Below are 18,706 nucleotides of genomic sequence, written 5' to 3' on the forward strand. Positions count from 1 at the left end.
TCTGGTGTGCGAAGCATCTCGGGGAGATTATTCATTTCTTGCGGGGGAGGCGTTCAGATGCTTGGCTTAACCCCCCCCCCCCCGCCGCCACCCTCCTCACCCAGCTATAGTGAGCGAGCACACGCTCGGAGAGGCGGGCTCTGAGGCAAGCCCTCCAATCCTTGTGCGGCAGGGAGATGAACCCCGCAGCTTGTCCTACCCCCCTTCCCCAAGCGGATGCCCCCCTCCTCCTCTCTTTCAAAGGCAAGAGGCGGGTGGGTTTTTTTTTCCGGAGCGGCTTGGAACAGATGCCAGAGGATGCAACATTTGACCTCCTGCCCCAGCGGTCCTCTTAGAAACTGGGGTGGCTGCGCGGCGTGGTGCGGCGCTGTTGGAAATGCGTGTCTTGAACTCTGGAGATGGGCTCCTGGCTCTTGAGCAATCTGGCCAGGCTTTAGGACAGCCCAAGGAACTTTTCGACCCTGCCTAGATTGGAGGGGTGGGAGGAGGAGAATATAGAGGTCCTGCTTGCTTGCCTCACCAGCCGTGGACCTCACCGCATGTCACTGCTATCCAGCTATGTAGCCTGAGTGAAATGATTGTTTTGCACATGTTTTACAAGCTTCTCTATTGTGTAATAAAAAAATAGCTAATATTTAAGGGTGCATTGTGATATTTGTTTTTCATTTCACACTCAGTAAAAATATCTGTGCCACTGTATTAACATATTTCAATGCTTCAGACCTTAGGTTAATAAATAGTCTTCATGGGGTTATTATGAGTTGGCCTTTGCGATAGTCTGAATTTGAGACCTTTGGATTAAAACATGGATAAATGAGGTAAAATCTGATTTCTTTATAACGCCCCCTCCCGCCGCCCACACTTGACAAAAAATGAACTGATAGAAAGCATTCCTAAAATGCAAATTGCTGCTTTAAAAACAGTATAAACCTATTTCCTTTATGTCTGGGAAGTATCTTGATAAGCTTTAATTTGTTCCCCTTCATTCATATAAAACTAGAACTGAGACCAGTAGTGGTTTGATGATTCAAATATGAAAGGAAAAGTGAAATCAGAATACCATCTGCATGTTGATGACACCAATATCTCTGGATATAACAAACATTATTTGATGCCTCGTCAGAACAGAATATAAATACAAGCAATTTGTGAGCCTCACATTTAAGTCTGTGAGACTGAAACACCCTTGCAGTGTTCAGGCTTGCAGCCCAAATATATTTGTCTTTTTAAGTAGCTGACATGCAAATTAAATATGAATAGTGGAAATGTGAAGTATAAAAGGCCTAAACAGATTATCCTGAATTCAATTGGGGAAAAGGTTAAATACCACACTACTTATGTCCAGATTAAAATTGGAGCACAGAAAATGAAAGAAATACACTGCGTGTACATTTTGAACTGCATCTATTTTCATCTAAACTCAATATTTTTTTTTACTTTTACTTTATCCCAGGGGTCTCTAAACCTGGCTACTATAAGACTTGTGGACTTCAACTCCCAGAAAACCCCACAGCCAGTATGACTGGCTGAGGAATTCTTGGAATTGAAGTCCACAAGTCTTAAAAGTTGCCAAATTTGGAGACTCCTGCTTTATTCTTGTGTGCCTTGTATTTTGGATAAACAAACTGTAGAATGCCAGTTATTTCTCCCATGGTTATTTTCATACCTGTTATCTAACCTTTTAAGAATAAGATAATGACTGGACTTCAATGAGCTTCATGGCATCATGTAAAGATGAAGAGTATCTCCTAAAAATAAATAAATAAATTATTAAAGGCATCAACTGCCTACAGGATAATAGGCTTTTCCAACTTTCCATGAGATCTTAATCTGCCATTTCACCAATTTTGCAATCCAAGAGTCCCATTTGGAAAACACAGACATGATATGCACAATGCATATGCATACATAGGGTGTGGGGTGTAATTGACAAGACATGTGTTGTGACATCTTGATGCAATTCTATCAGTTATGTATTTGCATGCAATGTTGTGATACAGGAAGGAAAGGGATTGTGCTATAAAGGTTTCTTTATTTTTGCAAACTGTAGCTAGCTGTGAATGCCTATAGTTATGTACAATAGTAATATGATAACAGCCTCTTCCCCAGCTGAATGTAGGTGTTAATCAAAAACTTCAGCATGGATAAAGCTGCAGAATAAATATCAACATTAAATATGTTATTTCAGACAGAGATATACTGCAATAGAGTATCAACTACAGACACCCGGTATGTAGTAGAGTTATTAGAAGGCATACAATCAATTCCCCCCACCCCCATTTTTCCTCAGAAACATGCCCAAAATGAACATGCTTTCCATGGAAACAAGCTAAATCTATAAGATTAAACTCATAGGTAAAACAAAAATATCATGGCAGAAGTCAAGCTCTTAAAATTATTTCATTAATAAACTATCCTTTATGAGTTGTGTATAAAGCAGTATCCTGCATTAGTGCAACTAAGCAAAAAAGATATAAGCTAAGTTTATTAAATTATACTCTGTTGTAATTTGATTATTCTCAGCAGTTTAAAGTCTATATGCAATATGATTTCAATTAAAATATTTTTCACCTCCCAGAAGTGTGAGACCTCCGTATAAATTCTAGCATGACAATACAATTCTGGCTACAGCAGGTAATCCTGCATGTATTTCAAAGCCCAGCTGTGAAATATTTTTAAGTCAATATAAGCAACGTAAATTTTAGTTGGAAACCAATCAACAACCAGTACAGGACTCACAGAATTAATAATTCATTCCCCAATAACTGAAGCCAGTAAATATGAAGGCTAGCTGGCACATTCTGGACTTGTTGCGGTTTTCAAGAAGTCTTTAAACACATTGCAATAGTCTAGTACATTAATTACTATATCCAGGTCCTCTTGTACCAATTGGTAGACTAGTCAAAGACAGGCAAAAGCTCTTCAAGAGTGGAACCACTGCAAAACAGAACTGTCAAAACGAAGTCCCATAAGTACAGTAAGATACCATAGATGATGGTATCAAAACCACATAGAAATTCAAAAGTATGAGGAAGAGTTCACTACTTGTATCCAGATCTTGACTCACATCATCATGAAAGAGACTAATGCTATTATTGTCCCATGCCCAGGCAAGAAACTCAAATGAAAAGGGTCCAGATTTCTTCTGCCAACACTGTCTCAGCAATTTTCTCTCAAAGGGAAGCTGGATACGTGACAGTTGTTACCTTGACAATCACCAGATCCAGGTGGTTACTTCTGCATCTAAAGTACTTTTAACACGATCCTCATTATATTTTTCCAAATATGGTGGCTCTACATTCTGATAAACATAGTGGGTTTGTTTACAGGCCATAAGTATGGCACATCAACAAACACAAACTTCTAGAGACCTCCAAAAGCAATTACTAAATTGTCATTTCTGATGTGACACAAAGATAAAATTATTAAATATATGATAGACAGTCATTTTTCTTTTGTTCCTTTCTTTTCAACTACTTTTTTGACTGCTGACACTAGCATGCCAACTGTGATCTTAGTTAAAAAAAAAAGATATGTTACGTGCCCTATATGGACATTATTTTATTAGTTGTACAAATAATACCCTTTAGACTACATAGGAAGGAGAAGTCCTAAGCTTGCTAGAATTAGAAGCATTGCTTTCAGTGATGGTTTTATTTTTATCAGAGCCCCAAAATTATATCTGCAAGAAAAATATTATTTTCTTAGTCCCTAGAAGTGGAAAGAAAATAAAGGATCTTATTCCTCTTGTCATCCCTTATTCCGCTATAAAATATATTACTCAGTATCATTAATGTTTGCATTCATCAGTAACATATCACATAAATGTAAAGATCTGTGAATCAATACTATAACTCTTTTTAAAAAATTATGTAGATGTCTATTTATTTTCCTCATACTAGTTGCACAAAATGCTTTTTTAGAGATGGAATTAAGGTCCTGAAAAGTTGAGTTTGTGTGGTAGAATTTAATGAAACATGCAAAACAGGACTGACTGGCTGTGTGTGTTTTCTAAAGAATTATCACTCTGCCCAAATAAATCAGTTGGTCCAGTTTCAGTAAGAACATCAACCTAAATGATTTCTTGCTGTCAAAAAATGTACATTATAAGTAACTGATGAACATTTGTAACGCTCAAGTAAAATAGGAAGAATTAATAGTTATTTGGATGAAAAGAGAAATTAATTACTATATGCTCCTTTTTTAACTATAGTTTTACAATTTAATTATTTAAGAAATATTAATACATGGTAAAATCAGATTTATATTTCTTTTGTTATTTATATTAATTATATATGGTATGACAGGTTTTCTTACCTTCTAGAGTTTGTAAGTATGACACAGACATATCCCATGGAACATTATTTTATCTATATTCTTGAGCATTTTCTGCAAAAATTCAAGAAGAAATAAATCCTTAGCATTTTCAATCATTTATCAATGGTCATTGTTCTGTCTTTTATTGCAATGTATTAGATAGAGTAGATGGATTCTATATAGATACATACATATCAAGAGATGATTTTCATATACTTATTCAAACATACAAATATATTTCTGTTGATGAAACTTCAATTTTATAGTAAAAATATATTATTCAAACAATATCACTTTAAAATGAAAATCTTCAATTTCTGCAGAAAACTTTCTCTTTCTTCAGATTAATGTCATAAATCACACTCACCATAAACTAGCCACTACTAAGTACTGATTTTTAACCCTGTACCACATATTCACTTTTACAGAATGTAAAAGACACCTTAGATTTTACCAACTAAAGATAGATGTTAATCTTAAATATTGATAGTTGACCCACAATCTTGAGATTGTGCAGAAATGGATTCAAATTAACTGCTAATCCCTAGTGATTTCACAGAAATGGAATGTACACAAGTCACTTCCATAGCAACTGGTCAAAATTTCTGAAGCTTTCTGCATATGGTACATTTAAAGAAAACCTTATTAATGTATATTTGGGAAACTAGGCCACTCAATATTGTCTAAAAACATTTGTTTTTTCTCAAATTATAATTTCTGAAGTTTAAATCAAGAATGATTTTACCTTTTAATGAGAAATCCAAGAAAATAAATTTTGTTCAAAGATAAAAATTTGAAGGATTAACCTGAAGAACTAAGTAATAGGTTTGTATTGCATTGTATTGTAGTCAGTGGCAATTCTACATTTTTCCTACTAACATTGGATACATTTATAACTGATGATTATCTTTCTAATTAAGAGATATACAGATATAGCACCCACTACTAGAACACAAATCTTTCATCTGCATTTTATTAAGTTTTTAAAAAAATTCACAAGCTGTAAATCTTGCCATAATTGCTCAGATTAAAAATCAGAAAACACAGTGCATTGATTAAAAATGTAATGTGTCATTAAAAATCACTAATTCATTCTTACCAAGATATTTTGTTGCCATGATAGTGGCAAGTTTTGCAGAATTGTTTGGTGTAGTTACTTTCAAATATCTATTCTAAAAAAAAAGAAGAAGATAAAGACGATTATTTCTGAAATTATCAGTACTCAAATTTAACTTCACATTTTTAAAATTTTTAGTACCTATTACATGCCTCAATTATCTTATAGTTGACATTACAATATAGTTAAATAAATAAGGCCTTTACAGTATAAATCATCACACACGTCTCTATACACTTGATCAAAGGTAATTCAGAGGATGATGTGTTATGCTGAAGAGCAACAAGTGAGTTTTTACTTACTGCCCAACTTCTAATTATGGTGACGTCTCATTCTCCCAAAGTATAACCTTCATATTCCAGTAGGTAAATATACTACTGTTGATTCAAAATGTTCACTTTTGTAAGCTTGATATGAATATTAAAAAGTACTGTTTTATTTATTCTATTTGAGATAGCTTAAAAAAGTGAATCAAACCTGATACAAAATTTCTACAATCTAACCACCAAATAGGTTTTGCTACTATCATCGTGTTGTTGTGATATACTAGTACCTTTTTACAGAGGTATGAAACTATTCAATTATACAGAAGAAAGCAAAATGTTTTATTAGACACCACATGTGACACCCCACAGTATATAGCTTGGAAACTAAGAAAGAACTAATGTATGATAGTTAGTACTTAGAAAAATTTGAAAAACATAAGGGGCACACACTAGGCTTAGGAATTGAAAAAAAACAACAACCTAGAATAAGGCAATTGCAAACTACAGCTGCAAAGAAAACTACATGATGGCATCTATACTGCATAATCAACAAAAAAGTCAAGCTTAACTTGAAGACTTCTTTTTAAAATTAGAGAGACAGCAGAGGTTACAACTAAAGTTAAAAATTGCAAGTCAATAAACATTCAAACAATTTTATATCCATTGTCTCATTCTGGAATTTAACAAATATGAGGTAAAGTTTTGGAAACTAGCTTTGCTTCCAATACCAATAAATAATATATACATCCTGAAGCAGAGAAAAATTATAATAGGTATACAGTATGTTTGAATTCCCAGGGAGAGGATCAGATTTTAAGGCTGAATTGTCTGCAATCCAGGTTATTTTTTGATACATCAATAGACTTCCAATTTACAAACTGTTTAACAGCTGCAAAAACAAATGCAAGAAAAAAAATCCTTCCCATGACTGAAATTCTTTGTTATTTCCAGTTATTTAAATTGTAGCTTTTAACACATCTGGAAGCATAAGCTGAGCATAAATTGGCCCAGATCTTAGTGTAATTCTATTAGCCAGGTCAATGTCAGGTGAGAATTCCAGGTCCTTAATAAATTTGGACTCTTTATCAGGGTCATACTAACCCGGTCTTTTAGATGCCTTTGAAGTTTTAATGTGGGAAAAGCTAAGGAAAGCAATTGGTGGATTATCCAGGTAGCTCCCCCCCCCCACTTTCTCATCATATGAAAATTAATAATAATTTTCCTTACTACATTGTGAAGTAGGATTGAGTGAATCAGTGAAATGGGGTTGAGTTATAGAGGTTTATCATTTTCAAACTGCTCAAATGTCAGGTAAATAGACTAGAAGTGCTCTGCATTGCTACCTGTCAGTTGGTTTATTTCTGAATAAAGGTTTGGTGGTCTCCTGGGAGAATGCTAGACACTTTTGTTTAAACACATATCTACCACTCTTCTGGAATAGAACTATTATTTTTGTTCAAAAATGTTTGTTTTATATTTAACAGAAAGATTCTACAGAACATTAGAATAACTTTCTTCCAATCAGTGGTGGGTTCCTACCAGTTCGGCCAAACCGGTAATGGTATGATGGCTTGGGTCGCTGAAACCGGCAGTGACCCAGGCCTGCCACACCTCTGAACCGGTTCCCTCGTCTCTTCTGCTGTCGCTGGCATGTTTCTGTGCATCAGCAGAACAGTTTCAGTCAACTGCGCATGTGCAGCAAATCGTGGTGCGCCCGTAAAACACCCTCTTAACGAACCAGTAGTAAGCCGGTTATGAACCCACCACTGACTTCAATCCCTCCCTTGGCTACACCCATCACCTATTTGGTTAAAACGGAGAACAGTCAAACCTCTTGTCAATTCTACCCACATCTCATATATTCCAAATATTTAAAGAAATGGCAATATCAGCAATGAGTAGCTAAGCCCCACAGCACCTGAAAGTACAGAGAGTCCTCACTTAATGATGGTATTTAGGACCAGTAACTTAGTCACAGTCATAGAGTATGAAATCAGGTGACCACATTGACTTCCAAGGTAGCAGTAATAATCATTAGATGAATTCCTTATGGTGCCACAGTCAGGTGATCACCATTTGTGACTTCTTCCTGGCTTCTCTATTGACTTTGCTGGTTGGAACTGGCAGTGAAGGTCGCAAATAGCAATTGCTTGATTGCAAAATGCTGCAACGTAATTGTGAATTGATTGTTAAGTGCCCACATTGTGAGTACATGAACGTGGGGACATTATAATAATTGTAGGTACAAGTAATGGTAGTAAATCCCCTTGTTCAGCACTGTCGTAAGTTTTAATAGCCACTGAATGAATGGTCACTGAATGAGGTCTACCTGCATGCAAAATGGCAGGGGACTTGGCCATGTGAAGTTTATATTTTTTGTAGAAGCAGCAGAAAAGCTGTGTATACCAATAAAAATCAGTTGGCAGAAATAGCATTTTTAAAAGACAGATCTCACATTCTTTTTAAGGACTGTTGAACAAGGGCTTTAAGCCCTGTGTTCCTGCAGAACATCATATCTATTTTTAGGAGCCCATTTAACATATAACAAACGCTTTGAAATTGGCATAAGGCATAATGTTGAAGCTAGATGCCTAGTCTCTCTTTCAGCTCAAGCTAAAATAGCCATTTGAATGCAATATCAAGCTACCAGAAAGAAATGCTCAAAGCAGCTGGGGAAATCCCAGCCCATAACTGCATTATTACCAACACTGTTAGTGAGCTATTGCAGATCATTCATACAACAAGAGTACACAACTGTAATCATAAGAACTATAACTGCTTCTGCCTCTGGTGATGGGATAAAAGCGACATGTCCTTTAAAAATGGCTAGCAAAATATTTTCATTCTGTAGTCAAGATGCAAGGATGAGTTTTTAGATGTATCAAAGGGTTACCCTCTTTTCCCTTCCTCTTGTGCTTGTCCTAGCCATCCTCATCATGGGTGGGAAGTATTCTTGGGAAAGTTAGGCAAAGAAATTTGGAAGTACATGCCAAGAGTATATATTTCCAGTAGGGTCACCCAAGTGTGAGATTATCCCAGCTGTCCTGCTAAACCAAATGTGCACCTATATTGGGCAACAATGATAGAGGAAGATGCTGGAGATAGATGCTCACTTTAACAGTGTCAAAGACATCAATTCACTCTGATGGGAAAAGGGAATAGTAAACAATCCCTGTACTTTTAGCAAGAAAACTACATCTTTAGTGGTTTTCTTGCTAAAAGAAAACATAAAATTGATTATATAGTGTTGGATGTTGGGCCCCTCAGGTTAGATGACACGACTGAGGAAGAGCTGAGTTGTAATGGTGTTTATGATGTGCCTAAATTAAAATCTTTGGGATGTCTATTTCCTGCAGTGGTCATACAGGAAAATACCAAGCTGCAAAGACAGGATTTACACTGGGAACACGAAACATAGGATACATGAATCCAGGAAAATTAAACATAAACTTGAAATAAAACAACTACAGATGGACATCTAAGGCATCAGTGAATCGAGCTAGATTAGGATTGGACAATTTTGCTAAGAAGATTATAATGTTTTCTGCCCAAAGAAGGAACAGCACTGTTTTATAGTTAGGAAGGGTGTAGCAAGAAAAATATTTGGCTACAATGCAATCAATGACTGAACAATATCAGAGTTCATGGACAATATGAATTTCACATGCTAGCAAAATAATGCGTAGGATCATCCAAAACAGATTAGAGCCTTACAGGGAAAAGGAGATGCCAGATGTTCAAGATGGGTTTAGAAAAGGCAGAGAAAAACAAGACATTATTGCTAATGTACCCTGGATAACAGAAAGCTAAAAAATACCAAGAAATCACTATACGTTCATTAATTATAGAAAGATCTTAGATGGTGTCAACCATATCAAGCTGTGGAACATGCTTAGGAAAACAGAAACCTCAGAATAGCTTGTTTTTCTCATGTAAAACCTATCTACTAACATGGTGAAATAGACTAACTTCAAGTTAGCAAGTGAGAGAAGGCTGCACACTCTTCCCTTGTATATCAACCTATATGCTTAATATATATTAAGGAAAAATGTATTGAAGGAAAATCAATATGGTTTAAAACTGAAGGGAAAAACATGAATAACCCACGGTTATTCATGTTATACTGCGGTGCAGTATGGTGAAGATACTATTGTACTCAGACAAAAAAAGCAAAGGATCTGCAAACTTTAGTAACAAAGTCAAGGAACAAAGTGAAAAATGAGATTCAAATTAAACATAAAGAAGATTAAACTAATGACAACAGGTACAACAATAAGCTTTAGGACTATCAATGAAGCTATGGAAATGGGAAATATCTTCTGTCTTTTAGGATTTTTTTACCAGCAGTAAAAAAACAAGCAGTCAAGAAATACACCATAGATTAACTACCATATGGTAGAGTACCCATGAAGGCTTTGGAAAAGATGTTTGGATGCTATGATATGTCTATACCTACAAAGATCAGAACTGTGCGAGCCATGGTATTCCCCGTGACACTCTATGGAAGCCAAAGTTGGACTTTAAAAAAGCAGGCTAGAAAAAGTATTGATGCTCCTGAAATCTGATATGCTCTGAATACTGTGGGAGGCCAAAAAAAACAAGCTAATTGAACATGTCAATGCAGAGTTCTCATTCAAAATACATATGACCAGGTTCAAATTATGCTATAATTGATTTAAAGTTTTGCAAGAAGTTGTTTAGAATATCTTGGAACAGCGAAGGGTTTTAACGTTTGAAGCAGTCTGAACTGGGCTCAGAAGCCCAGTGGCAACCCGTAGAATAATTTCAAAATAAGTATTATCCTAGCTTGTCAGAGTAGTCCAGTCTGGAGTCTAAGCAATTGTAGCTTCTCCAAAGGTAGCCCCATAACCAACTGGTGAGAAAGAGATGGATTAACATTGCCAAGACAGCAATAAAAACTGCACCAGCCAGATTTGGGCAAAGACTTGCCTGATTTCCACTTACTTTCAAAGCAGGAACCAAGATGCCAAACAAACTCACCAAATTAAAACGATCTCCTTACAGCTTTCCATATCACTCTTTTAATATTGAGTGTCCACCCAGATTTTTGTAGCTTTTGATAGGGGAGGCTCTATTCTGAGGAACCAAACTTGCAACATGTGCCCCTTTTTCCTTCAACCAACATTTTGTAAACTACCTTTTCTTACACTGCTTTCACTTTCCACTGGTCTATTTAGCAGATTTTGAGCCTGTCATTCTCTCCCCCCCCCCCCAAATAAATAAATAAATAAATAAAAATAACCCATATTGCCAAAAGTCTGCTGTCCACCTCTGCTTTAACAAATTGAACACTAAGAACGAGCTTTGAAACTTCTCCCACCCACACGCTCTTCGCGGCCAAAGAGGAAGTACAGATAGACTTTTACACACACCCTTAAACAAACACACACACACGGACACGGAGACACAAACGTCAAACCAAGCTAGTTTCCGACTCTTCTGCGGGACGGCTTGAAATTTGCAAGGAAAAAAACAGACCAAGCGCGGTGGGGCGTATTATTGTTTGACAGGAGACGAAGAATAATATTAGGGCCACGAGGGGCCGGAACTGGTGGTGTGTAAAAAAAAAAAGTTCGTTTGCTCAGCTCTCTTGAGGTTCCCGCCGCCTTTCCCTAACTTGTTCCCCTTCCACCCTTTTTGCTTCAGCCCGGCTGCCACAGCCGCAGCTCCGAAGCACTTCGAGACGGGCGGCTTTCCTGCCAAAATCCTGGCGGAAGCTTGACAGGAAAGCAGCGGCTGGAGAGACCTCCAGCGTTCTCCACCCGACGCTCCGGAGACCTCAGCAAAACGCACAGCCCATGCGGGGGTTTGACCCAGCGGAGTACCTCTCCGTCCTGAGCGTCGGCTCCCTGGCTCTCTCGCTCGCTCGACCGGAACCCCGCTTCCCAAAGATGGTGGCCAGCCCCTCTCCTCTGCCCCGCTCTCGCCGTCCCAGCTGACTCGGCCGAAGACTCGGCTGGTTGCCTGGGCCGAAGTGAATCGACGGCCGAGAGGAAGAGCCACTCGCTCAGGCTGTTCATCGAGTCGCTCAGAGCTCTATTAGCGGCCCTGTATCGGCTTTTCTCCGCCCCCACCTCCCTCAGCCGTCTCAAGGCTCTTGGCCGCGCGCTCCTGCTTTGCTTGGTTGTTTGCCTCGCCCGTGCACAGCAATGGATGGGGCGTTGAGGACAGGGAGAGGCGAGGCGAGGCAGGGGCTGGCTGGTACCCGGGAGGGTAGTAAGGAAGGAGGGGTGGGGAAGGAGCTGTCTTTTGAAGGAACCTTTGCAGTTTTTAAAAAATGGGAATGACGGACATGGTGGAAAATGAGAGCTACTATGAGAGCTGCCAAAAAAAAGCCAACACAGTCCTAGGCTGCATAAACAGAGGGATAGAATCAAGATCACGTGAAGTGTTAATACCACTTTATCATGCCTTGGTAAGGCCACACTTGGAATACTGCATCTAGTTTTAGTCGTTGAGGCTGTAGAGAAGAGCAACAGAGGATTGGGGAACGGGAGGCTAAAACATAAAGAACGGTTGTTGGAATTGGGTATGTCTAAGTGTAATGAAAAGAAGGACTAGGAATGACATGTTAGCAGTGTTCCACTAGCTCAGGGGCGGCCACAAAGAAGAGAGAATCAAATTATTTTTCAAAGTACCTAAAGGCAAGACAAGAAACAATGGATGGAAACTATTCAAGGAGAGAAGCAACCTAGAACTAAGAAGAAATTTCCTGACAGTTATAACCATTAATCAGTGGAACAATTTGCCTCCACAAGTTGTGAATGCTCCAACACTCGAAGTTTTTAAGAAGAGATTGGACATTTGTGTGAAGTGGTATAGGGTTTCCTGTCTAAGTAGGGAGTTGGACTCCAAGGTCTCTTCCAACTCTATTATTCTATTTTATTCTATTCCATAGGTTGCAAAAAGCCAGATAACTTCTAGGCGGCAGCAGAGATGCCGGGAAGTTCTGTTTTTTTTGCTGCTGTCAAGATTTTTGCTGGACAAGTTTAGTAGTCCTGCACTAAATAGGTTAGGACTATGATCTTATATGGATTACAGTATTGGGAGTCCCTTCATTGGGACTGATCATCAGATCAGCGAGCGTACACAGGGTCTGAGCTGGGATTCACACAAAGTGCGATGGCATGGGATTGGCTTAGTGTGTTTTGCACAGAATCATTGGAAGGCATCTGTATTTATTGCAATTATGAAGTTTAAACTAGCCTTAGAGAGGCTGCACAAAGCTTCAGAAGGATGTTTTGCTTCAATAATATCTTGTATTAACATGCTTTCAGATTTGTTTTACAATGCCCCTTAACATGCTAAAGAACAAAGTACAATTGCCAGGTTGTTTTGCTTTCTGTCAAATATATTCCTGAAGTTCAAGGTGCACTATTGTATATCCACTGTATTTCCATGACCAATTAAACTGGTTATGGTGTCACAAAAAGATCGGGTTGGTTTGGCAAGATTTATCCTGGACAATCCCATCCTGATTCTCGCTAGGGAGTGATCTTTCCCTAGTAATCACAAATACTACTTAATCTTAGTCTTACACTGTCTTCTACTATTATCATTTTTGAAATTGCTTGTAATTGAGCTTTCGATATCTTTTTAGGAACTCTGCCTGTATTAGAATTTTTCCCCATTTTGTTTCTTCTGCATGGAATTCCACACTGTATTATTTGCACTGCTTTTCAAGGTACACACTTGAGTACTGTTGTCTTTAGTTTCTTTTAAAATCAACTAATCTAACTTTGAGCCATATCCACCATCTACTAAGGCTTATCTTGTTGGAGTACAGTCAGGATATTCCTGTGCTTTCTTGTACCATCTTCTACTATGTGAAGGAGAAAGTTATCAGCAAGGCAGCTAAGTCTTGGAGGAACCACACTTGACAAATGTTGGCTTTCAGCAGATGTCAAGGAAATAAGTTGGTCTAATATTTTCTTTAAAAATCTGTCTTATGCAATGAAATAAGACACAATTTGCTGTCATTGGTGCTCCTCTATTGCAAAAACATATTTTACATGAGCCTACATTCTTAATTTGAAAGAATAAAAAAAAAACCACAGTATTCTTGCCAAAATTACCAGAAATTTTTAATATTGATAGTCGGTTGTACTTTATTTCAAGCATTGGAAATGATCAGTCATGGAATTTAAAAACAATAAAATGAAAAGTGTCAGAAAAAAATGCACACCTAGTGTTTATAAACCTGTGAAGCAATGAAAAATACAATCCATTTCATTTATCATCACTAGAGCTGTCAATTGAGTAGACTAAGCATGAAAATAGAAAATATGCAAAATAATTTGCATAATTTCAAAAGCTCCTTAGGCATAACTCCTGTTGAGAAGACTTCTAAGTTATAAATATTGTGACTTATTTTGAGAATGGAAAGCCACTTGTAGCCTACAATAGAATAATAGAATCAAATATTGTAGTTTCAAACATTTTTGAGTTTGAGTTTTCCAATCCCTACCAATTAAAAGTTCTTGTCAGACACAGTTATTTCTCTTTATTATTTACTTGGTTTATCCTGCATTTATTGATTGGTTGATTCACTGGGTCAATTCAAGGCAGCTTACATACCTAATGCTCCCACTCATTTTTCCTATAGGATTTTATGTTATAGGACATTTTATAAAATATGTATTGTAGTCTAGCTTTTCAGAATAATATTATGGCTAAGAAGAGGGAGGGAAAAGATGGCACTTGGAATGTCAGGGATCAGGTGACAAATGCTATTTTTTAAAATAATTTTTATTGGTTATACATTTTTTTAATAAGACAAACAAATACAGCTTTAAACATACATCCCCCCTCCCCTCCTCCCCCCTCCCGGTGACAGTCATTCACAGCCCAACATTTTTTTTTCTTCCTCATTGTTTGGTCTCTAACCAGCATCTTCTCGTTACAAAATTCAGGAATCTATTACAATACTCACGTTCACTTTTAGTTCCCATTGTTAACAACTGCTATTTAACTTTCCCAGTTTTAAGTCCCTGCTGTTCTCTTTGTCGCCCACATATACCATAGGTTCCAGCTAAGATAATGTTCCGTTTCTCCTTTGTCCCTCAGCCAACCCGTCATTCTGTCCATTTCTGCACACTCATAAATCTTTTTAATTATGGCATCTTCCGATGGTATAGTAGTAGATTTCCAAAATTGCGCATAGGTTATTCTTGCAGCCACAATTATATGTAGGCTCAAATGCCATATAGATTTACTCATGTTTTCTGGTTTTATGCTTAGTAAAAAAGTCTCATGTTTCCATTCCATACTTGCCCCGGTAACCTCTTTTAGCCAGTTTTGAATCCTTCTCCAGTATTTCATGGCCTCAATACAGGACCACCAAATATGGTAGAATGTGCCATCCCTTCTTCCACATTTCCAACACAGTAGGAATAACCCAGGAAACATTTTGGCTAACCTCGTTGGGGGAAAGTGCCATCTATAAACCATCTTGTATATATTTTCTTTAAACGCTGTAGATATTGTAAGTTTAATAGTCTTACTCCATAGATCCCACCATTTACCCATAGGTGACAAATACTATTAAGAGACCCAGAATCATAAAATGAGTGAGTGGGATATGCAGTGCCTATAACTATCAGTCTTGAGTGAGCCATATACCAGTGTTGTTCTACCGTGTTTTCCCCAAAATAAGACAGGGTCTTATTTTCTTTTGATCCCCAAAATAAGCACTTGGCCTTATTTTTTGGGAGATCTTATTATTTTTGGGGTGCAGGAGGCGGCAAGCATGGTCACCTCATGGCTGCTGCTGGTGTTGCAATATTTTTTGGGAAGAGCTTATTTTAGCCCATGCGCTCAAAAGCCCAACTGGGCTTATTTTCAGGGAAACAAGGTAGCTCCATAAAATTCCTTTGAGTTTTTCCAGATTTTGTTTTATCTGAAGCCCAAAGTACTGAAGCATTCTGTATCTAGGTTTGAAACAAAGTACATTCTTTATTTTGTCTGTATTCCAAATTTTGGGGTTAATCTTAAACTTCTGTTAAGATAGTTGTCATCTTGAATAAAAGAATGTAAAAAGCGGTAGTTTTCACATGTTGAATTTATCTGCAATGTGGGTTTGAAAATACAGGTCAGAATATGTTTTTGAGAAAGCAGTGGAGAAGAAGTTGACTGAATGTAAATTGAATGCGATTTAGCGATACAGCTTTTAAAAATGAGAGTTTGACCACACTGCTACGGTTTCTGTTTTTTTCAAAGGCTAAAGTGAGTCACTGAACAGTTGCATATGTGAGAAGCCAAGATTCAGTAGCAGTTAAGCAGCAAAGAGAGGCAGAGCATGACTCACCTATCCCATGATTCTCTTCATTAGCTTGTGTTTTCCCAGTTTCTGACAGATGACAGACTTTGTTCCTGGTTGAAATTGGAGACAGATGTCATCCTTACCTCCAGAAAAGAAAAAAAAAATAGATAGAGTTCATAGTCAAGTTGGGAAATTTACCTTTATTGTTGCATATATGTTTTTCTAGGCTAAAGGTCACACTCTGCTTTTGAATACCACGCCGCTCCCGAAACTGGGTGGGCCAGAATCAAAACTGGTTTAAAATTTCACTTCATTTTGAATGCAGTATAGTTAGTCAGAGTTAATATAGTTGATATCAGCCATGCATTTAATGATTTCCCTCATCTATTTCATTACAATTTGGTGAGAACTTTTGGAACACCCGAGGGCATAGACATGTAAAATGCATGGGGTGGATGGTGAGAAAACTGTCTTGCATGGTTATATTTGGTCCCAGGTTCATGCAGCAAAACCAGTAGTGGGTCTCATTATTGAGAAAATATCACTCAAATGTGTTATTTTAAAATGTTTTTACTGCTATATTTAATGAATGTTACCTTTTTATTTACAATTTTAAAAAAATGTAAGCACACAGATTAAATGAATGAATGTACTATGAACTGATGGGGAGAGTCAAGAGGGCCACACTTGTATTGCAACCAATGATATGATGATGATGATGATGATGATGATGATGATGATGATGATATCTATTCAGTTGTGTCCAACTCTTGGTGATTCTATGGGCTCTGTATCTTCCAATTTTGCAGTACTTCTTTAAAGTTTTTGTATGCTCTGGCTAGTGTCAGCTTTGATGATGTCCAGCCACCATGTTTTTTTTTATTTCTTACCAATGACATACCATATTTTTCAGAGTATAAGATGGACCTTTTTCCCTCAAAAAAGAGGCTGAAAATCTGGGTGCATCTTATACACTGAATACAGCATTTTGTGCCTCCCAAAACCCTGCCCCCTTCACCAAAATGGCTGTGCATAGCCTTTATGAGGCTTCCAGAGTGCTCCTGGGGGCTGGGGAGGGCAGAAATTAGCAAAAAATGTGGCATATTTTGCCCCCCAGCCCCCAGGAGCACTCTATAAGCCTCTGAAAGGTTATTTATGCCCCCTTTTTTTTTGACAAAAATGGCATTTTTTGTTCATTTGGGGGGGAATCCCCCCAGGAGCACTGTACAAGCCTCATAAAGGCTATTTATGCCCCCTTTTTTGACAAAAAAAGGGCCCGTTTTTGGGAGGTCTGCAGAGTCAAAACCTTTTTTTAAAATTTGCTTCTTCAAAATTTTGGTGCGTCTTATACTCCAAAAAATACGCTTGACACACTTATATTACTGGATCATTGATCTAGTCACAACATACATGATCATTATGACATCATTGTGACACTGCCTGTATGACCTGAATCAGTTTGCAGCGCTTGGACTTCAAAAAAAAAATGTGCTGCCCAAGTGCGGCTCTTGGGTACTAAGAGATTACCCACCACTTCTACTATTTTCACAAACCAGAGTGGAAGGATCTACACAGTACTTTAACCAAAACCTATTATGACTAATCTTGCTGTACACACTGGGACAGAAGTCAGATTAAGTAACCAACATTTGCTTTTTATTAATTTGCCAGATGTGGATTTTGTATGAGCAGAAATTATTTTTGTCACAATAATTTAACATCCTGCAAACAGTGGAGATGATCATGCTACAGTGTCCAATTTTCATCTTCCCTAGAATGGGATATTAAAATGTGATTATGGTGTCTGAAGGAAATGGCTCAATGAAATAATAACTTTAAGTGATGGTTTTAGAAGAAACATCCTATAAAGTAAAAGATTTGAACTGTCTTTTGGGCTACATTGTCGTTTCATGCCAAAGTAGTTAAGTGAATCACTGCAGTTGTTAAGTGAATAACACGTTTAAGTAAATCTGGCTTCCCCATTGACCCTGCAACCGTCATTAATAAATGCCAGGTGGCAAGGGTCTGAATTTTGATTACATAATCATGAGGATATATATATATATATATATATATATATATATATATATATGTATGTATGTATGTATGTATGTATGTATGTATATGTATGTATATATATGTATATATATGTATATATATGTGTGTGTGTGTGTGTGTGTGTGTGTGTGTTTTCTGAGGTTTTCGCGGGTGTTAGTATGTAGGTCTCTAGTTGTTCGGGTTTTCTCCCGCGTAGAATTGGAGATGTCTTGGCGACGTTTCGACGAAGTCACATTCGTCATCTTCAGGCTGCTGCTGACTACTTCAGGTTTGGTGTTTCCAGGAGTAGTGTGGGATCTTGGCTGGCTGTTTGTTCCTTAGGGACATCTCCAATTCTACGCGGGAGAAAACCCGAACAACTAGAGACATATATATATATATATATATATATATATATACCGTATATACTCGAGTATAGGCCGAGTTTTTCAGCCCACTTTTTGGGCTGAAAAAAGCTGCCTCGGCTTATACTCGAGTCAGTGAAAAATTTGCCCAAATGGAGGAGAAAGCGCCCCTTTTTCTCCTCCATTTCGGGACCCAGTGGAAGTTCTCTGCGCGAGGTGAAATGGCCGGCAGCAGCCTCACTCTCCTGCCGTGGCTTCCGTTTCAGTCGCGCAGAGAACTTCCACTCGCTTCCCGGGCTTGTGTTCTGATGAGGGGGAAAGA

The 18,706-nt window shown here is 37.8% G+C and overlaps 2 protein-coding genes across 4 annotated transcripts in view; both read right to left on the minus strand.

Annotated features, from left to right (window-relative positions):
- Positions 1-11,708, minus strand: part of SLC35F5 (solute carrier family 35 member F5) — a 35,460-nt gene extending 23,752 nt beyond the window's left edge. For 2 of the 3 annotated variants that reach the window (XM_032215636.1, XM_032215619.1), the window contains exons 1-4: positions 11,547-11,708; positions 5,417-5,489; positions 4,318-4,389; positions 1,667-1,748 (exon numbers count right to left, since the gene is read on the minus strand). The gene's annotated coding sequence lies outside the window, so the exon portion shown is untranslated. The remainder of the gene's footprint in view (positions 1-1,666; positions 1,749-4,317; positions 4,390-5,416; positions 5,490-11,546) is intronic. The other variant, XM_032215627.1, reaches the window with a different exon arrangement.
- LOC116523855 (homeobox protein Hox-B5-like) overlaps positions 2,788-18,706 on the minus strand; it is a 33,671-nt gene continuing 17,752 nt past the window's right edge. The window contains 2 exon segments of the mRNA XM_032238944.1: positions 2,788-2,897; positions 5,417-5,489. Of these exon segments, the coding sequence (XP_032094835.1) occupies positions 2,788-2,897; positions 5,417-5,489 (183 nt within the window).

The sequence above is a fragment of the Thamnophis elegans genome, chromosome 1 (assembly GCF_009769535.1).
Source record: "Thamnophis elegans isolate rThaEle1 chromosome 1, rThaEle1.pri, whole genome shotgun sequence".
NCBI classification, from domain to species: Eukaryota; Metazoa; Chordata; class Lepidosauria; order Squamata; family Colubridae; genus Thamnophis; species Thamnophis elegans.